This window comes from Mus caroli, chromosome X (assembly GCF_900094665.2).
Source record: "Mus caroli chromosome X, CAROLI_EIJ_v1.1, whole genome shotgun sequence".
In the NCBI taxonomy this organism is placed as follows: domain Eukaryota; kingdom Metazoa; phylum Chordata; class Mammalia; order Rodentia; family Muridae; genus Mus; species Mus caroli.
Genome location: NC_034589.1, coordinates 5,903,517 through 5,924,833, shown reverse-complemented (window position 1 = coordinate 5,924,833; position 21,317 = coordinate 5,903,517). Strand labels below are relative to the sequence as shown.

Below are 21,317 nucleotides of genomic sequence, written 5' to 3'. Positions count from 1 at the left end.
GGGTGGGGGTGGAGGGGGATGGGATGTGAAAAGGAGTGCTGGCTTTCTTCCTAAGTTCTGGGTGCTGGTGCTGGGTCCACCTCCTTTTCAAGGACCTCTTGTTTCCAAATTCACTCCAGTGCGCTTTGGATGCAGATATAGTTAGTTCACTGACTAGTTTATCTGGCACAGCCTGAGGGAATCGGAAAGAACAAAAGGCAGGGAGTCTCTGGCCATTCCTGTAGAAAGGAGGGGGAAATAGCCATCCCTGTCCTTGGGTTGGGAGCCGTGGTAAATCTGAACCCCATAGCTGGGGTTCTGCCTCGGGTAGAGGATGGATGCCCAGCAACCCACTTTTAGTAGACTCTTGGGGTCTGCCCTACCCAGGGCTCCATGCCTGTCCTATTTTACAGTACACCACCACACTCAGCTCTCATCTTAGGGGAGGGTCCAGAGGTACAATCCTTTAGTCTGACTGAAGGAAGCTCAAAGTGAAGGTAGGGTTTGCAGTCCTAACTCTACTGGTGGGCCCGGGAGCATGTCCCTTAAGGGCTCAAATTCCGCCTGAACCCACTCAAAAGTTTATTTTTGTTTGAAATTTGATGATGAAGACCAAAGGAGTAGTGAAGGCTCCTGCAGCGGAACTCTGGAAGTTCCCGTGAGAACGCAGGGTTCCAGGGTTAACTAGGGTCTTTGGAGAGGGTGGCTGCCCAAGGGGAGAACTGGCCATTTCTGGAAGGCCTGAGGGGGTTTCTGGCCAGTACTGCTACCTCTTCCTGCTGGGACCTTGGCAGGGAGCTGTAAGGAGGGGCAGAAGGGGCTAGTGAGCTCTGAGCAGGGAGCAAGTGCTGGGAAAGACAATCCCTTTGTTGCAGACTCCTCACATCAGGCTCTGCAGAGGCGTGGAGAGGGGGCCGCCCCTCCTCCTTTCTCCCTCCACTGCCACTGAGGGTCAAGTTTATTCCCTATCCCGATGGCTCTCTGCCGTGACCCTGGAGCTTCAGGAAGAAACTAGAAAGGTTCTGTATGCTGGGAAGATCAGGTCTGTGTGAGCATGGCCGTCGTCTGTCTCCTCCGCCCCTGCTCCTTGACTTTAGTCTTTTACTAATGTAAAATTTGGGGTTGTGGGTGGTGACACCCACAGAGCCAGTGGTTGTGGTTTGGAGTGTGCACCTGGGCAGCCTGGCTCACACACCTCTAACCCCACACCTCAGATAGATGCTAAATGGCTCAGGACCTGGGAGCAATTTGAGGGTCCCTTACTCATCTGGGAAAGCAGCCCAGGAGGACCCGCCCTGCATTGCACATCCGGGAAAGCATTTTCTTTTCATTTCCCACCCCCACATAGGCCCTCCCCCCAACATTCTAAAATAGGACCGTCTTCCCCCTCCCTTCCTTGACACCCAGAGCGTGGTGCTGCTGTGACTCAGTCTGCCCTGGAGCAACCCCAGGAAGGGCTGGCACTAGCTTTGGGCTTGGGTGAAATCCACACCAGTTGTGTTTTCCCCCTCCTGGTCTGGCCCCTCTGTATGTCCTTCGTCAGCTTCCCACCCATGATAGATAGGCGACCACGTCACCATTCTGAACAGTGTGTTTAGTGGAGTCAGATGCTGTCGGATGGGGTTAACCGGCTCCAGCGATTGCCAGGCAAAACTCAAGTCCATAGTGCAGCCAAAGCCTCTAGAAAACACAAGGCCAAATATTTACAGAGGGGGACCAAGGTTGGAGAGATTCGGCCACCTGCCCAGGGACACAGGGTGGGTGAGGGTGAGAGCCAAAGAGAATGGACAGGCTTCTTTCTTTCCTCAGGATCTCACCCAGCACACTGACTGGGACCAGGCTACCCATGTGCCACCTAAGCTTCCTATTGTGGGTACAGCGCTACAGATGGACCTGTTCAATCTTTGGCTGCTGCCCACAGAACTGCCTGTAGGGTGGTGGCCAGAAGGGCCTAGGAAAAGAACTTAGTCCCAAAGAAGGGACTGCCAGTGTTTGAGAGGTTTCATCTCTTCCTAGTCTCTGGAAGCAATACTTTTCCTATTGTGGGTGTAGGGGTCACCGGTGGCAATGGAAGATGATCTGCCACTATGGGGTGGCAGTGGGTACAACAGAGACAGTTGAGCCTAGTGTTGCTACTGCCTTCACTGCCTCCTCCCTGTTGTCTGCAGGGGGAGATCTTAAATGTCCTTAAAGAAGAAACAAGTAAGTGGACTGCGGTGGCATATGACTTTAAGCCCAGCAGAGACACATCCATCTCTTGAGTTCCAGGCTAGCCAGGACAGAAAGACCTTGCCTTTTAGAAAAGGAAAGAGTATGCTCTTCTGCATCTCTACTGTGCTGTCTTGGCAGGGATCAAGTAAACGGTGTTAGTAGGTACACCTTGGGGGTCACCTCATGTCTTTTCAGAACATGAAGCAATTGGGCTCCTTTTTAGAGATGCCTGGGTTGGAGGGACAGCACCTAATCTTGGTCCTGCTCAGACCAAGCATGGGTACTCTAGCCACTCTTCAGCTCAGGAGCAAATGATTATTCACCGTGTCGGTTCAGGTGAGTCCTTCGGCTCTCCGTTAAACACAGTAAGTTCTAAGGACTGCAGCCACATACCAATGCGTGCCTGCCACATAGAGGTTCCCCCAGACCTCGGTTCCAGCAGGCAGACACTGCACTTAGCAATCGACCTGCTCCATAAGACTCACACAGCCATCCCTGCCTGGCTCACCTCTGAGCCACCTTTTCTTCGCGTTTCCTTCCTTATCCTTGGTTTTCTCTCCATGGCTGGCAGAAAGGGTTAAAACCCAGAGCAAGGTTAAAGCTAGCACCTTGCCCTCAGAACAGGCCAGTGCTTGCTTGTAAAGTGCTTTCTCATGAGTGATGTCCCACATCTTGGCACTTCTAGAGGCAAACACAGCCTGCATGTGGAAGAAGGGGCAAAGAATGAGCCTCTTCCTTATATATAGCAGCCAAGTGCCTTGAGGCACTCCGTATTCCAGCCACCATTTCCCACAGCCAAGGGTCAGCAAAGTCACCTCTTTGCTTTAGAGGTAGAGAGAAAAGTCCCGGGTACTTCACTAGGACTTTCTAGAAACTGGAAGGACTGAGATGTTCTTCTCTTCTGCTGTTTGGTCTCTCTTTGTTTTTTCACCCAGAGGTTTGGGAAATGGGTACTCCCTGATCCTCCATGGTTGAGTGGCAACAGGATACTTCTCCTGAGTATATTTCTGCTGGGCTCTTGGACTTCCCTTGTTTGTCACCCTAGAGAAGGGCCTCCTGCCTAGCAAGGCCCACAGTCATTGACCCTTTCTATTTTGATCGCTTGCTCTTTAGCCAGGCACCTGAAGAGTTAAAAGTCCTTAGCTTGTTGCAATGAAATTACTGCTGGCGGTGGCGCCACTGTTCGTTCAACAGACCTCCACTTTTAAGCAGTTCAAAAAAAGTTCACAGGGCAGCTAAAGATTTTAAGTGTGGGTTCACGAGCGTGCACAAGCACTCGTGCACAAGTGTGTGCAGTCCACAGTGCAACTCCTGGCTTAGCCTGCTCCCCGAAACCATACACAGAGGAGAATGAACTGCACTCCAGGCCTTAACTCCAGTCTGACCCTGTGTCTGTGACACTTCATTCTGATGGCTAGTGTTATTTATCTGTGGCAATGATATTGAAAAAAATGATGAGTGGACCCCAGAGAGGGGTTAAAGTTTCAGTTCTCCAGGCTGTCCCAGGTCCCTCACAGTCCCGGTGGCATTTTCTGGGGGTGGGGGTGGGGGTGGGGGGTGGGGGTTGGTGGAAGGACTGAAGATACCACTGGGCTTTCATGGGGAAGAGGCCAGGCCTTCCCTAAGCTGATTCTGATTGTCCTTGAGGGTCCCTGATGTACTCTTCCCAAGGTGGCCAACTCTATGTAGGAGGCAGCTGGGTTTCAAGACTGAGGAGCTGGACCACGGAGATTTGACTTTTCTCAGGCCCGTTCTTCTGACCCTTTTTCCTGGGGGGATTAATTGTGGAGCCCTGCTGTCCCCAGTAGGATTTCTATACTTCACCAGGGCTCCATGAGGGTGTGATCTGGTCCCTGCAGCTGCTTGCTGTCCAGGACCCCTGCGCCAAGGAACAGCGCTCTACTTGATCAGTCTGCCTGCAATGTCTTCCCTTTGTTGTGAGAGTGGGCAGGAGATGCTCAGGAAAGGGACACTTGATGAAGTGGGTCTTGAATCTTTCCAGTCCCGGTGACTTGACATTCCTTGCTTATTTTGTACATCAAAAAGGGGGGGCACAGTGAACAGCTCCCACACAGCCTTCCCCGGCACCCCAGTCTGTCGCTCCATGCACCATGGCTAGGCCATTTGGAGTTTCCCTGTCTGAAGAAAGAGAGACCCTTCCCAGGAAACCAGCTTCACCGAAGTCCATTCCCATGATGCCTTCAGGAATTCCAGCCTCTTCAGGGCCCTCCCCTCCCTGCTTCATTGTTGAGCTCTAACTGTGCGTGGTGTGTTGGTGCGTGTTGTTCTATGGTTGGGGGCCGGTGGGGGTTGCTGGTGGACAAAAGGCCTACTTAGGACAAAGAAAGGAGCATAGCTGAGCTTCTGGACTCAGGCCTCCCAAGCCTTTCCCACCCCCACCCCATGAAGAGTCCCTGGACAGGGTGCCTCCACCCAACCGACCGACCTGGCAGTCTGCTTCTCGTGTGCTAAAGTGTAAAAGCAAGCATTTGCATATTTTCTCCTGCTAACAAAGGAAATGTGTCGACTTAAGGGAACATTTGGGCTTTCGGAAACTGTGTGGGTGGGTGTGTGAGGGAGGAGAAAGAAAAGTTCCCCTGATGATCTATCTGCACACCAATTATTTCACACTCGGATTTGGGTCCCGTGGAAAAATGCCGTGGCCTGTCCTGGAGAAGGGAAACTGAGATGTGTTTGTGAGCAGGGAATTGCCCAGGGCCATCGGTCCCAGGCATTAAAGGCTCCCCTACTTATTAACCCAGCATTTAACAGCAGGATATGGGCTGAAGCGCAGTCAAAAGAAACGGCTCAACCTCCAAAGAGCAATTAAAATCCTGCACGAGGATAAATCACGCGCCGTGATAATCCTGTTAATAAACTGCAGCTTGTCCTGACCCTTCACTCATGCAGCAAACTAGAATGTGCTGTGGGGAGGGGCGGTGGGCTGAGAAGGTAAGTGGGGGAGGTGGTCTGGGCCCCTTCGCACCCTCCCTTCGGCAGCCTCCCCTCCCACGAGGTGGAAAATGGGTGGCTTTTGCCTGTTCCCTGTGTGCTAGCGGCTTGGAGCCCATCAGCGTCAGCCCTGGCTGCAGAGACTTATACGCTAATGATTTCTTGTCCCCAGCGAGCAGGCAGTCATTGAATTACTCAGCCGCCTCCCCCTGCAGCTCCCAGGCAAAACCACCCCTGTTAGGTGCTTAATCTAATCCAGGGCTCCAGTAGAGAGGTTCACCAGCCCACTGGACTCTCTTTCACCCTCCAGCTTTCGGGTTGGGCACAGGACAGCTTGGAAATTCAGCCGTCCCAAACCTGCTGTCGCCACCACCTCACTGTTTCTGCCTCTACCACCCCAAGAGAGATGAATGTGCCAGTGATCTAGCAACCTGTGTCTTTCTGGTCCCTCCTCAAATATGGCTTCTTTCTCTAGCAAAAGGGTGGGCAGGCCCAGACCTGTGACTAGGATGGGCGTCTTCCTGTTAGCTTGAGTCTGATCTCCTCCGTCGCTGTGGGACAGGTGTGTTCTTGGTTCATGGACATTGGTAGACAGTGTCAGGCACAGGCTACGTCGTGTATGAATTACCTTGAAAGAGGCTTTGCTTTCTCAGTGCCTCTCTCCTTTACCTAACCTCACGGGCCCTCCCCCCTCCTTTCTTTTTTTAAACAGACTAGACGCTTGAAGCCAAGCTGCCATCCAAGGGGCGACATGCTTTCTGCAACCCCTCTGTATGGGAACGTTCACAGCTGGATGAACAGCGAGAGGGTCCGCATGTGTGGAACAAGTGAAGACAGGTGAATAGTCTCCAGGGCCAGGCCTGGTGAGGGAGAATGGGTCTTCTCCCCCACACTCCTGAGCAGAGCCCATGCATGCCCAAGCCCCCCTCATCTCCTCACAGCCAGAGAGGGGCCCAAAAGGTCTGGATAAGAGAGATCTTCTAGCTGGTGGCCCTTGATTTACAGTTTTAACAGGCAGCAGCCTGGTTCAGCGAAGCATTGCCGCCCTTTAAAAGATTAGCCCCTAAAGCGGCCTTTCAGCGCGCTTTTGTCCTTAATTTATTATTTCATATTTATGAAGGAGAATTAATCCCCATCTATATGCTGCTTTAACTCTAAATGTCAGGAGTGTGGGCCCAGGTGGATCGGCATTCAATGTGCTTTTAAAACAAATAGTTTGCTTAGTAATAAATGAGGAGGTGGCTACCCTTTCCTTGGGTCCAAGGTTTCAGGTTGCCCCATGCTGCCCTTCTGTGTTGTTATTGGCCAGGATTCTGATCACTGGACAGCCCAGTTAGGCTTTCTTCTAATCCATGATGTTGGACTGGGGCCGAGTGGGGCCGAGACAACTGAACAGGAGATGATGGAAGCAGCTTTGGGGTACTGGTGAATCTCTGCCTCTGCTGCTCGTCAGTGCTGTTATCCTGAGGATTTGGAAGTTGGCGTGGAACACTTTCTTTATCAATGCTCTCTGATAACAAGTCCCAGGACAGCCAACAGCAGCCTGGCACAGTTGTGCGGCTTCCTCTTCTGCCTGAAGTAGCTGACATGTCTCTGATACTATTGTACATCCCCACACAGCTCCACATTGTTTTGATAAAGGCTGCAAATATAACTTCACTATCACCATGGAAACTAGATGGGTCCTTAACTTTGGGGGAAAGAAAGTTTTGAAAGCCTGCCCTCAGGGTTAATGCAGATGTGGGTAGATGAAGGGGCTAGCCTGTAGACTTCTAGCCTGCTTGGTCCATGGCCATTTTATTTCATTTCTGCCCTCCAGAACAGCTCGTAAGGGTTAGCTAAGACAGCACTTGGCCTCTGTAGGAAAGGTCACGTGAGAGAAGTGTGCTTAATTTCTGGCTTGCCCACCTCTGGGACATATGTGTTATTCATGTCCCCACACATGAAAGGCCTGCCTTTGCTTTGTTCTGCCAGGGTAATATTGAATCACCATTTGGGAGCAACTTTCACTATAGGTCATGGCAGGGAGGGTAAAGACAGTTCAAAAAAAATGAATGAGATTAGTAGAAACTGGTCTGGTCCGGGGAGATAGATGAAAGATATATTCAGCAAGAAATGTTTTCATGAAATTGGTGTGTCTTTTTAAATAGGAAAATTCCTGTGAATGATGGCGACGCTTCAAAAGCCAGGCTGGAGCTGAGGGAGGAGACTCCCTTGAATCACAACGTGGTAAGGGATGAATGGCCTCTCTTGATAGGATGGCTCTCAGTGATTTGTAATCAACTATGTATTAGTTTGTGTGTAATTAGGGTGTGTGTGTGTGTGTGTGTGTGTATTTGCTTGTGCACACGTGCTCACTCATGCACACAATGTGAGGAGGGGGAGGCATCAGGGCCTGGCTATGTATTGTTTTTAATATACTCTGCCCTCACAAGCCCTCATTCCTTGGTCACTTGGAATCATGGGGCTTCCATAACCATCTATTCCCGTTAATGCTCCAAGCTGGATAATTCCCTAGCCTCCAAGTAGTTCCTAGGGCTTTACTTTGCCAGTAAAATATGAAACACTGGACTGTCCTTTAAGGCACCAGGGAAAGGAAGTCCAAAAATGCAACCATACTTTGACCACGCCCCCTCCACGCCCCTTTATTGATTTAGAACTAAGACAAGCTAGAAAGTCCCTCCTATCCATTGTCGGGAGGAAAACTGTTTCTTGTCCTGTTCAATAAAACCTTTCTGTGTCCAAGAAATGAATGCCCCTCTCCCCAGTGCAACCTGACGGGTTCCACAGAGTCAGAGGAGTGCTGCAGAGAATGTCTTCTTTGGTGTTGTCTGTGCTACAGCATGGTAGAGTTTGCTCACAGATGACCAAACTAATGTCTGAATGGATCTTTCAGTGCTTGTAGGATCTTCAGTTGAACAGAAATGAAAAAAAAAAAAAATGAGGCTTCAGAAGGATTTGCATGTGGGAGGAGGCGGGGCACTGGACACAGCAAAGCTATCTTTAGCCTTTTCTGTTGGGGTGTTAAGGGTGATGTCATGTGACCCAGTGGGTGGTCTTTCTTCTGGACCAGAGCTGCTACTGTGACAGGTGTCCCAAGTAACTTGTGTTATTCTTTTACAAAGGTGGATACCAGTGGAGCCCATCGGATCGATGGCCTGGCAGCACTGAGCATGGACCGCACAGGCCTCATCCGGGAAGGGCTCCGGGTCCCTGGAAACATCGTTTATTCTGGCTTGTGTGGATTGGGCTCAGAAAAAGGTCGGGAGGCTACCCCAAGCTCTCTCAGTGGCCTTGGGTTTTCTTCGGAAAGAAATCCAGAGATGCAATTCAAATCGAATACACCCGAGACAGTGGAGGCTTCTGCTGTCTCTGGAAAACCCCCAAATGGCTTCAGTGCTATATACAAAACACCGCCTGGGATACAAAAGAGTGCTGTAGCTACAGCAGAAAGCTTGGGTTTGGATAGGCCTGCCAGTGACAAACAGAGCCCTCTCAACATCAATGGTGCTAGTTACCTGCGGCTGCCCTGGGTCAACCCTTACATGGACGGGGCCACTCCAGCCATATACCCTTTCCTCGACTCGCCAAATAAGTATTCACTGAATATGTACAAGGCCTTGCTACCTCAGCAGTCCTACGGCTTGGCCCAGCCACTATATTCTCCTGTCTGCACCAGTGGGGAACGCTTCCTCTACCTGCCACCCCCACACTATGTCAACCCTCACATCCCCTCCTCCTTGGCTTCACCCATGAGGCTCTCCACACCTTCAGCCTCGGCCATTCCACCTCTCGTCCACTGCTCAGACAAAAGCCTCCCATGGAAGATGGGCGTCAACCCTGGGAACCCAGTTGATTCCCACAGTTACCCCCACATCCAAAACAGTAAACAGCCCCGGGTGAGCTCTGCCAAGGCAGTCAATAGTGGCCTGCCAGGGGACACAGCTCTCCTGTTGCCTCCTTCACCTCGGCCCTCAGCCCGGGTCCACCTTCCAACTCAGCCCACTGCAGAGACCTACTCCGAGTTCCATAAGCATTATCCCAGGATCTCCACCTCTCCCTCAGTCACCCTGACGAAGCCATACATGTCAGCCAATAGCGAGTTCTCTACATCCAGGCTGTCCAATGGCAAATACCCCAAGGCTCTAGATGGGGGAGACTGTGCTCAATCCATGCCTGGGCACACCCGGAAGACAACGGTTCAAGACAGAAAAGATGGGGGCTCACCACCTCTGTTGGAAAAGCAGACCGTTACCAAAGATGTCACAGACAAACCACTTGACCTGTCTTCTAAAGTGGTGGATGCGGATGCTTCCAAAGGTGACCACATGAAAAAGATGGCTCCCACAGTCCTGGTTCACAGTCGGGCTGCAAGTGGCTTAGTGCTCTCTGGAAGTGAGATTCCAAAAGAAACACTATCTCCTCCAGGAAATGGATGTTCTATCTATAGATCAGAGATCATCAGCACTGCCCCCTCATCTTGGGTGGTGCCAGGGCCAAGTCCTAATGAAGAGAACAATGGCAAAAGTCTGTCACTGAAAAACAAGGCTTTGGACTGGGCAATACCGCAACAGCGGAGTTCCTCGTGTCCCCGCATGGGTGGCACAGATGCTGTGATCACTAATGTTTCAGGGTCCGTGTCCAGTTCAGGACGCCCAGCCTCTGCATCACCAGCCCCCAATGCCAACGCCAATGCAGATGGCACCAAGACCAGCAGGAGCTCTGTGGATACCACGCCATCAGTTATCCAGCATGTGGGCCAGCCCTCATCCACGCCTGCCAAGCACGGTGGCAGCACCAGCAGCAAGGGAGCCAAAGCCAACCCAGAACCGAGCTTCAAAGCAAGTGAGAATGGCCTCCCGCCAACCTCAATATTTCTATCTCCAAATGAAGCATTCAGGTCCCCAGCAATTCCCTACCCTAGGAGTTACCTCCCTTACGCAGCACCAGAAGGCATCGCTCTAAGTCCCCTCTCTTTACATGGCAAAGGACCTGTGTATCCTCACCCAGTTTTGTTACCCAATGGCAGTCTGTTTCCTGGGCACCTTGCCCCAAAGCCTGGCCTGCCCTACGGGCTGCACACGAGCAGGCCAGAATTTGTGACCTACCAAGATGCCCTGGGCCTGGGCATGGTCCATCCCATGTTGATCCCACACACGCCCATTGAGATCACAAAAGAGGAGAAGCCGGAGAGACGGTCCCGCTCCCATGAGAGAGCCCGTTACGAGGAACCAACCCTCCGTAGCCGGTTTTCTGAGATGTTGGAAGCTAGCAGCACCAAACTGCAGCCAGAAGTCCCCACTGACAAGAACCTGAAGCCAAACTCTAGCTGGAATCAAGGGAAGACTGGGGTCAAAAGCGACAAACTGGTCTACGTAGACCTTCTCCGAGAAGAAGCAGACACTAAAGCTGATGCAGGGGCACCCAAAGCAGGCCTGGTAGCCGAGAATGTAGGTCAGGACACTGAGGCCACCAAGCCCTCAGCTGACCCTGTGATCCAACAACGCCGTGAATTCATCTCCCTCAGAGAGGAGCTGGGCCGAATCACTGACTTCCATGAATCTTTCACTTTCAAACAGGCCTCAAGCCAGCCAGTGTTCAGCTTAGGCAAGGATAGTGGTGCAGCAGGAACCAACAAAGAGAACCTGGGTGTGCAGGTAGCAACTCCATTCTTGGAGACAGCTCTGGGCAGCGAGGGCCCTGCTGTGACTTTTGGTAAAACCCAAGAGGATCCCAAACCATTTTGTGTGGGCGGTGCCCCTCCAAACATGGATGTCACCCCCGCCTATACCAAAGAAGGAACTGATGAGGCCGAATCCAACGATGGCAAAGTTCTGAAACCCAAGCCATCCAAGCTGGCAAAGAGAATTGCTAACTCGGCAGGTTATGTGGGCGACCGATTCAAGTGTGTCACCACTGAACTGTATGCAGATTCCAGTCAGCTCAGCCGAGAGCAGCGGGCATTGCAGGTGAGCCCCCCAACCCGAATTTCACTAACTTTATCAGTTGTCAGTTTTTGTAATGTACAAAGGGGATTTGGGGGAACGTGGTAGGCCAGAGCACCAGGCAGATTTGTTTGGTTAATGACACTTATGATAATTGGAATGTATGAAATGTGTTCAATAAGGGGACGGCAGTAGTAGCTTTTAGGAGGTTCATGTGTCGGATACTTTAAGCTATTCTGTAGATTATATGAGAACTCTACTGGAATGCTGATAACAAGTTGTAATTATTATGAAGGATGTCTAAAGACTGCATGACGTTTACCTAGCAATTGCTTTGATGTCTCTGCCTGTAAGATAACAAATATAACTAGAAGCATTGCTTAGATTACCTTACTTGATACTTGGTGGAGATGTGTAGCAGTCGCATGTCTGTGGGATTCGTGCAATTTTTTCACCAAAAAGAAAGAAAAAACATTCGTTTAAAGGGATAGAGTATGTATTTAATTTGCTAGTGAATTATGATAGATGTTGTATAGGAATTTCCTTAAGATATTTTACTTTTAATTAAAAGATGAATAAAGCCAAATTGTTTTGCAATTGTTAAGAAAAAAATTGGTTTATGCTGATAAAAATGGATGAAGTTATCTAAATGATCCATTGAGTGCCCATTTTAATTACATAGATGGAAGGATTACAAGAGGACAGTATTTTATGTCTACCCGCTGCTTACTGTGAGGTCAGTTCTTCAAATTTTTATTACTAGAATCTTCCATAAACCTTTTGAGTTAAATTTCATTTCCAAATATACAAAGGGAAGTTTGTGGGCCATGGTCGTCTTTGTTCATTGTACATTTTGTTTCTTTTCTGTTGTGTTTTCCTTTTGTTTTTCTTTGCGCTGTGGCTTTGTTTTATTTTATTTATAACCTTCAAAAGAGAATGTCTGTCTCTATGCAATCGTGTATGTATGGTTATACATACACATTGCGTCTATATCTCTATACACACGACTTTATGGATAAAGAATGTGTGACTACTCACATATAGACACTCTTAAATTTTATCTGTTAAACTTTAAATATCTGAGTTGTATCTCATAAATTGTGGTTGGCTTTGGGCAAGCTTTTCTCTGAAAACACTTTCCTTTATAGTATAAGGCACATGAAATAGCCTTTATGGTAAGATGTTGTGTTTTTTTTTTTCCATCTTCGTTTTCTTTCTAGCGTGCAATGATGCGCTTCTCAGAGTTGGAGATGAAAGAGAGAGAAGGTAGCCACCCAGCAACCAAAGACTCCGAGGTGTGCAAATTCAGCCCAGCCGACTGGGAAAGGTTGAAAGGAAATCAGGAAAAGAAGCCAAAGTCAGTCACCCTGGAAGAGGCCATTGCCGACCAGAATGACAGTGAGAGATGTAAGTAACCCGAGCAGCTGGGCTGTAGCATCACATTGGTGAGAGCAGAGCCACCCTGCTTCCAAGGCCTGAGATGGTGAGAGGAAGAGGGATTTGTGGATAATGGCCCAAGGTCCAGTTGGGGACTGCTCTGAGAAAGAGGCTGCTTTGTGGTCTTTACCGTAGTGATGTCTGCTTACATGTAGCTGGGAATCTGGTGTCTATGGGATTCTTTTCTAGGACTTGGTCTTCATTTGCAAAGAAACACCAGGCTCAAAGTGAATGACAGCCCAATACAATGTAGCAGTAGAAAGCAGGTGGTAAGGATCAGTTCTTTTTTTTTTTTTTTTTTTTTTTTTATATTTTACAGCTAGAATGATACTCTTTAGCCTTGCACCTCTCCCACATGGCAGTCTACGCTGGAATGGGAAAAGTACTTAGGTTTTTTTTCTATCTAGGTTTTGTTGAGGTGGGATGAAGGTTGGTCAAAGCACCAGAAAGATGGCAACAGGTATTAGCTGAGTTTGTTGTCATTGGAAGTTATCAATAGAACCCAAGAATGGGGTATGGCAATGGCCTACAAGACAGATGGTGGTTTATGGTCTGGGGTAAATGTGGGAAAAGGTAAGCAAGCGCCTTTTGGGGATCTTTCAGTCTAAACGATGGGTCCCCTGTTGGGCTGGGCTTTGGAGAGTTTTAAGGGTGCTTGCTGCAACACTTTGTGAAGGTCTTTAGTTTCCTCAAATGTCTATGCCTAAGGTTTGAGGCCTGCTCTGGCCTTCAGAAACCTTGCTAGGGAAGGTGAATTAGGATGTCAGAGGAAACATGGAGGAGAGTTGTTGCAGAAGCCTCCTAGACGAGCCAGTCAGTGGCATTGGGTGCTTGAGAGCCCCCTATTGTTGCCCTTGAAGGTGTAACACACCTGGCACAGTTCTTGGTGTGCGCCGCCTTTCCTTCACTACCTCCAGTTCATCTTTAAGGTCCAGAAAACGCTCTGGCTGGCCTGCAGCAACAGTCAGACCCAAGAAGATTTGCTGTGAGCTAGTCCTAAAGAAAAAGGTAGTTTTTATAACAAGCAAGTGACGCCCTTGCCCAAGGGAGTCTTGAATGATCTCTGTCAAAAGATGTGTACATGGCTGCTCTTGGGCCAAGTGGCAAAGGTACTCAGAGTGGGCACAGAGCAGTGGAATCGCCAGTGCTTTGTGAGGTGCTTGGCGAGGAAGGCAGCTGCGAAGTAGGCAAGGTGTTTCCAGAAGGGAGGAGCTAGCTGCAAGTGGGAGTCCCCTTTGTTCTGCGTGAACGCTGAGAGATGCTGTAAGAGGTTGAGAGGTTGGCTGGCTTCCAGCCTTTGGCCTTTCTTTTTTTTTTTTTTTTTTTTTTTTTTTTTTAAGTTTTCAGGTAATGGAGCCAGGCCCCAAGTGGCCACTGCCCTCAGATAAGAATCTGGGAGGCCTCCCACCTACCTGCCTGGGAGGCCCACCTCCTCCCCACTTGTCCTGCTTTTGGAGTGGCTTGAGGGGCCCCTCCAAGGCTCAGACAGTGGGCTATTTGGGGGGTACCAGAACAGGGCTCCCGCCACTTGTAAGAGCCAGAAATTACCATCAAGTGCTTTGGAGGTTATGTGCAAAAGGCGTGTTTTTCAAGAAGGAAAAATGTTACCATCCCCATACTTGCCTGCCTTTAGGACTCATAGATGTGATGGGAGCGGGGCGTGGTGGGGATCACGGCTACAAGAGCCAAGCTTAGGAGAACTAGGGGAGGGATTTGGAGTAGAGGGGACAGGATTCTAAACTCTACCTATTTCTTTTTGGTTTTGTTGTTGTTTGGTTTGGGGGGGGTTGTTTGTTTTGGGGTTTTTTTGGTTTTGGTTTTTGGTTTTGGTGGGGATGGAGTAACACAAATCTTACCAGGTAGCCCAGGCTAGCCTTAGTCCTCCTGCCTCACCCTTTTGGATGCTGGGGTTATAAGCATGTACTGTCTCTGCTCCCTTCCCCTTCTGAGGGAGCCCCTGCGCTCTGAGATGGTGAGTGCATCTTGTTGGGAGGGGGCATGGTCAGGATTTTCATTTGCCCTCTTTGGTATTGTGGCTGAGTTAAATGATGGTGGAAGTTGATTGACTGAGTTAAGTGCTTCCCTTCACACCTGACAATGCATGGGAAGGACTTCTCCATGACATTTTAGAGATGTGGAAGGGCCAGGAAGCATTACCTTGGTCTTTGCTAAACATGAGCTACTTTGCCAGTCTCTTGGGTGGGGTAGACCTGGAACCTGCTAAAGGAGAGTCTGAGCAGGAACTGGAGGAAGCTTGAGTCAAGGGGCTTTGTGGGGATGTCTCATCTGGGGAGTTTTCCCCCCAGGACCACGCCAGAATGCTTTCTGAACTAGAGAGATGCCTTGGCACTGATCACCTACTCTGCTCAGCTGTGGGTGACAGAGCTAGCTACCTGCAGAGGGCAATGACATCTAGGATGACCCTCGGAAGTCTTGTTTAGGGCTCACTAGGCATGGCTGCCACAGTGATGAAGTTGCTTTGTTGCCATGGTGATTTGTAAATGTTGCCATGGCGATGCTTCTACATGGTATAGTATGGCAGCACAGTCATGATAAATTATGGGATATATGTGCTGCAAGTCATATGACCATGCTATAGGGAGCAGGTGTCAAACAGCCACACCCACATCCGCCTACATGGCTTGACCTAGAGGCCAACAGTAAGAGTAGTGGTAGGTAGTAGAGCCTGGTGGTTAGGGCCTCTGTTGCTTGTTCTCTTTTAGCCTATCTTTTTTGCTCTAAGGGTAGTCTTGCTGGTAGTGGTTGGACTGGCCCCATTTGCAGAGGTCCAAGTGAAAGTATTTGGGAATGATGCGGAGCATCCTATCTCTGACGGCAGTAGGGGTATGTTTGCTTCAAGGTTGTTATTAATTCCTGGAAGATCACCCGAGTGCAGACCTTTGGGGGCTTCAGAGGCTTGGAGGGAGGATGCACAGAGGTTTCTAAGGGTTTGAAGAATGGAGGAGAAGCTGGCTATGCTGATGGTGTGTGGACTAATGTGAATCTCAGATTTATTAGTGAGACTGCTTGATGGTAATTGGGATGTAGAGAGAACAACAGGCCCTGCTGTGGAGTTTCCTCAGGATGAGGCAGAGAGGGACTTGCCATACAGTAATTCACAGTCCCTGAGGGTCAGGTAATAGGGTGGCGGGGGTACCCGCTGTGTGCAGGTTTGCTCAGATGGGAAAATCCCAGAAAGGGATGAGCTAGCCAAGCCTTTAGGGATGCTCTTATCATGTAAGGGACAGAGGCAGGCACCTCTCAGCTGATGCCAGCCCATGCAGCAGTCTTCCGGGTGGTTTTACCAGGGCACTTTGTGCAAAAGGTCAACTGACTGAGATAAGCTTCCTTCCACTGTTGTGAGTTGACAGTGAGGCTGAAAGTGTTTCGCTCCCCAAGAAAGATAGCTTAGACAGTGATGTAGGCGCCTCCTCGAAACCCGGAGTTCAACTGTTAAGACTAGGAAGTGAATGTAAAATACTCAGGGCAGAGAGAGTCTTAGCGATTGATTGGCAGGGGAGGTGTGATGATGGAACAGGATAAGGCAGGGCAGTGGAATCTGGGAGAGGCCCCCCACTGAACATGCTGCTGTCTGATGGTGATTGATTCCATCTATAGGCAGTTATGACATTACCCACCTACCTTCCCTTCACATCACCTACAAAAGGGAGAGGTGAACGAGGTACACGTTAAAATTCTGGGGTAAATTTGAGCTGGTTTAAGGATCCTGCATAAATAATTTCTCTGGCCCTTCCCTTTTCCCTGAGCAGCCAGGGTTGAGGAAGGAAGAGGAGAGGCAGCTGGTCATCATGTTCCCACTTTATAGCCCAGCGTGGCCAAGTTGTAAAGTGTGTACTGTTAGTGGCAGAGCAGTTAAGAGGGTCACAGAGTGGCTAGCACAAGTGATACCCCGGCCATGCTGAGTGCAGTGGTCTTTGACAGTCTGCATGCCTTCACTGGTTGCCGTCAAGCCTTAGGGCTGGACATTGACGTTGCCGAAGACCCACTTGGACCATGTCCTTGAGTTATAAGTACTCAGAGAACTGCAGTGACATGGCATACAAGGGATCCAGCCGCTGGCTGTTCTGTCTCTGCCACCATGAGGAGGGGGAGCAGTTGGGGACATGTAGCCATTCCTTAGCTCAGATTGGATCCAGTCCCACCTTCCCTAAGGTGCTGCTCACCCGCACCTGACAGCCACTCAATGCTGGATTGCCCTTGAGAGAAGTCGATGATGCATGAGCAGAGCTGGTCGGAAGTAGGGGTGGAATTTCAAATGTATTGAGCTCATCCTATGAGGTGAATGTTTATTTCACCAGCAAAATGACTCCTGCAGTGCTACCAAAATGCCAGACCCACATCCTCAGGAGACCCCCACCCCCGGGAACCTGTGGGGTCATGTTAGTGATCTATGGGCAAGCACTGAGCCTTATGGTGGTTGCTACATAGTGGGTTTTGTTGTTGTTGTTGTTGTTTAGGGGATTTATTTTCTCTGTGTGAACACGTGTGTCACAATATGTATGTGTAGGCTAGACGACAATTCTTCCACCATGTAGGTCCCCAGGAGTGGATCCCGCTTCCCCAGGCTTACCGTTACCCACTGAGGCAGCTCACTGGTTCCTGTAGTGTTTATATTTTGTTGGATATTGGGAAAACTGCCACCCCAGAGCAAGTCATGGGCTAGATCCTGGTCCTGGTTACAACAATTCGGAAGTGGTGTAGGACTATGGTGGCTCAGGGAGAGGGTAGGTGCCGTAGGTGTCTACTGGTCCACTTGTCCCTTGGTCTGCTACAGAGAACTGAAGGAGCCCTAGGGAGCTGGAGCCAACAGTTTATGCTTGCCTGCCTACAAAAGACTGTGAAGGGGATGAGGTCTTGTCTAGATGTTTGCATGACAGAAAGAGCACAGGTTAGGTGACCTGAGTCCCCGTGGGGATCCCTATTTTGGACATTAAATGGGAGCAGCAGCTTGATTCAGTGATAGGTATTTCTTTTTTTTTTTTTTTTTTTTTNNTTTTTCGAGACAGGGTTTCTCTGTATATCCCTGGCTGTCCTGGAGCTCACTTTGTAGACCAGGCTGGCCTCGAACTCAGAAATCCGCCTGCCTCTGCCTACCGAGTGCTGGGATTAAAGGCGTGCGCCACCACGACCGGCTGTGATAGGTATTTCTGTGGGCAGCCATCAGATTGAGCCCTTTGAAGTTGTAGCATCCTTGCCCTTGGCTCTGCTTGGTCCTCTTCTCCCAGCAGCCCTGGCTCTGCAGGGTTCTTTGCCCCCTCTTGCCCATCCAGGTCCGGGACTTCTTTCAACACTCTCCCATCCACATTCCTGTTTTCATCATCTTTTGTCCGTTCAAGTAAACATAGATGTCGCTCGCCCCTTGGGTAAATGACATGTTGGGGATATTTCGTCTTTTACTACAATCCTCTGTGTCTCCAAATCACGACCTAAGAGATGCTTCCCCAAAGATTTTTTTAGCTTAACCAGACTTGGTTGAGACTTGGTTGGGGTACCTCAGCCCTTTCTGAGTTCCCCTGGCTCCCAACTACGAAAAGGTTAGGAAGACAAAGTACCTAGCTTGCTGACTTGTTTTGGCATGCCCTTTCTCTGGAAAGTTCTGATTATCCTGCTTCCATGTTCCCAATGGGCAAGGATCTCTGTCTCCCAAGACCTGTGAGGTGTTCATCACCATGGCCTTGGCCAAGGCTAGCCTGCCTACTCCTCATAGTCCGCCTCCATGTAGGGAGCTAGATCTTGATCTCTGAATTTTTTTTTTTTTTTTTTTTTTTTTTTTGTTGTTGTTTTTTTTTTTTTTGTCTGTTCTCACAGGCGAGTATAGCACTGGAAACAAACATGATCTCTTTGAAGCCCCAGAGGACAAAGATCTTCCTGTGGAAAAGTATTTCTTGGAGAGGCCGCCGCCTGTGAGTGAGCCACCCAGTGACCAGGGGGTGGTGGACACGCCACACAGCCCCACCCTCCGGCTAGACAGGAAACGCAAACTGTCAGGTGACAGCACCCACACTGAGACCGCTGTGGAAGAGCTAGCTGAGGACCCTCTGAAAGCCAAGCGAAGACGGATCTCCAAAGGTGAGTGTGGCCAGCTCCCACTGCCTGCTTGGGAGGCCTTTGCATGCAGCCGCAGAGGGCGCAATTGAGTGTGCTTGTGTGGGGTCACAGTGGGGTTATTGCAGCACCTCTCCCCCTCCCTCCATAGACAGCTTGCCACTCCCACAATGCCTCCCGAAGCCCTGGGGAGGCGGCACCCACCTCCCCTCCCTCCAAACCCCAGAGGCTGCCAAAGAAAAATAAAGTGACCTGCCAAGCAGAGACAGTGGCCACACCCTTCCCCTCCCCCACCCCATTGGTGCTATGTAAGACAGGTTTTTTTCCTCCCCATGGGGCTTTTTGATTAATTTGTAGTTATTTCTCCATTAGATGACTGGCCTGAGAGGGAAATGACAAACAGTTCCTCTAACCACTTAGAAGACCCACATTGTAATGAGCTGACCAACCTGAAGGTGTGCATTGAATTAACAGGGCTCCATCCTAAAAAGCAACGCCACTTGCTGCACCTTAGAGAACGGTGGGAGCAGCAGGTGTCGGCAGCCGAGAGCAAACCTGGCCGGCAAAGCAGGAAGGAAGTGGCCCAGGCTGTTCAGCCTGAGGTCACCTCCCAGGGGACTAACATCACTGAAGAGAAGCCTGGCAGGAAAAAGGCAGAGGCCAAAGGCAACAGAGGCTGGTCTGAAGAGTCGCTCAAATCCTGTGACAATGAGCAAGGTATGCAGAGACCACCTCTTGGCTACTCACTGTGCTTCTAGAGGATAGGTCATGCATTCCATGGGAACACCACGGGGACTTGGGCCATCTAAGGTTGTGGCTTTTTGGTGATGTCCTCGAACACCCCCATTGCCTGTCTTTCCACTTCCCTCCTGGTTTCCCAGTATATGGCTGGGCAGGAAGGGAGGGCTGGGTGGCCTCACAACCTTGCCAACAATCCTTCCAGGCTCCGGCTGCCTCAGTCATCAGGATTTGTGAGCACCTGAGCCCAGTGGGTGGGGGAGAGCAGGAAGAACCAGTTTCTGTCCTCTTGTCCTGGCCCTTTGAAGAAACTTACCACTTGGCATTTTGAGGGTTAACCTATTTGCCATTTGAATGTGGGATAATTAAAATATTAATGCTTTGAAAACATAATTGGTATATCTTTAAAAACTGAAGCCGCTCCAGTGATCAGTGCTAACAATGGGCTTTTCTTTCTGCATCAGCTACAACTGTGTAACGCCTGCTTCTTCTGCCCCTCCCCCGCCCGGCACCGCCCCCTCCCCCTCCGTATTTAGGCTTGCCTGTGCTCTCAGGCTCTCCGCCCATGAAGAGCCTTTCATCCACCAATGCAAGTGGCAAAAAGCAGACTCAGCCAAGCTGCACGCCAGCCTCAAGGCTGCCTGCCAAACAGCAGAAAATTAAAGAAAGCCAGAAGACAGATGTGCTGTGCGCAGAGGAAGACGAGGATTGCCAGGCTGCCTCCCCGCTGCAAAAATACACAGACAACATCGAGAAGCCATCCGGGAAGAGACTGTGCAAAACGAAGCACTTGATACCTCAGGAGTCCAGGAGGAGCTTGCAGATCACAGGAGACTACTATGTGGAGAACACTGACACTAAGGTACCTTCTGCCCTGCTCCCCACCTTGTGCCTGCTTCTTATGGAGGAAGCTCCCATCTTCCTGGACTGTACTCCCTTGCCACCGCTCCTGTCTTAGAGGGGCATGTGCACTGTGTGGCCATGAAGTTTCAAAGTAGTAAGAGTGAAACCCCACCCCACCCCTCCTCTGACAGACCCCCCCCCCCAAAAAAAAAAAAGACAAGTGTCTTTCTCTGTGGGTTTATCACTGGAAGAGGAAAGGGAGAAGAAGCAGTGGGGGTGTTAAAGGGTCACAGTCTTACCTGTGCATATTACTCTCGTGACAGATGACTGTGCGGAGATTCAGAAAACGACCTGAGCCCAGTTCGGACTACGATTTGTCACCACCAGCCAAGCAGGAGCCAAAGCCCTTTGACCGTCTGCAACAATTGTTACCGGCCACCCAGGCCACCCAGCTGCCACGCTCAAATTCTCCTCAAGAGACCACCCAGTCTCGCCCCATGCCGCCAGAAGCTCGGAGACTTATTGTCAATAAGAATGCTGGCGAGACCCTCCTGCAGCGGGCTGCCCGGCTAGGCTATGAGGTGACTGTGTACTTGTGGGTACTGGGGATCTGCTGCGGCAGGCTGGGTGCAGGAGCTTCAGGGAGGGCCTTGGAGAGCGGAGCCTAGCCCCTCTACATCAGGAGGTGTTCCAAGGCCCAGCAGGATGTTTGTATCAGACCCACTCTGGCTGTTAGCTCTTTGGGTTTTTTTTTGGTTTGGGGGGTGTTTGTTTGTTTGGTTTGTTTGTTTTTTTTTCGAGACAGGGTTTCTCTGTGTAGCCCTGGCTATCCTGGAACTCACTTTGTAGACCAGGCTGGCCTTGAACTCAGAAATCCGCCTGCCTCTGCCTCCCAAGTATTGGGATTAAAGGCGTGCGCCACCACTGCCCGGCTGTTGGCTCTTTGGTAGCTAGGTCTGTCAGGGTAGAAAAAGCAAAGCCTCGGATGTTCCGTTCCTGTTCAGGCAGGTGGGCCAGCCATGCCACGCTTGCTCCCTTAGTTCTGATAGAAAGTCTGACATAACCCAGGACTTGGCGACTGAGGTAAATTGTAATGATTTCTTTTGATTTGTGGTTAAACAGGGGTGTAGAGAAGCGATCCGCTCT

The 21,317-nt window shown here is 50.2% G+C and overlaps 1 protein-coding gene across 9 annotated transcripts in view; it reads left to right on the top strand.

Annotated features, from left to right (window-relative positions):
* The window catches only part of Bcor (BCL6 corepressor), a 122,947-nt gene that overhangs the window by 91,919 nt on the left and 9,711 nt on the right, over window positions 1–21,317 (top strand). For 4 of the 9 annotated variants that reach the window (XM_021152808.1, XM_029473165.1, XM_029473166.1 and 1 more), the window contains exons 2-10: window positions 5,855–5,979; window positions 7,293–7,371; window positions 8,268–11,111; window positions 11,770–11,823; window positions 12,308–12,494; window positions 18,354–18,614; window positions 18,963–19,307; window positions 19,865–20,190; window positions 20,495–20,752. In XM_021152808.1, coding sequence (XP_021008467.1) covers window positions 5,894–5,979; window positions 7,293–7,371; window positions 8,268–11,111; window positions 11,770–11,823; window positions 12,308–12,494; window positions 18,354–18,614; window positions 18,963–19,307; window positions 19,865–20,190; window positions 20,495–20,752 — 4,440 coding nt within the window. In that variant the 5' untranslated portion in view covers window positions 5,855–5,893. The remainder of the gene's footprint in view (window positions 1–5,854; window positions 5,980–7,292; window positions 7,372–8,267; window positions 11,112–11,769; window positions 11,824–12,307; window positions 12,495–18,353; window positions 18,615–18,962; window positions 19,308–19,864; window positions 20,191–20,494; window positions 20,753–21,317) is intronic. The other 5 variants (XM_029473169.1, XM_021152810.2, XM_029473170.1 and 2 more) reach the window with 3 other exon arrangements.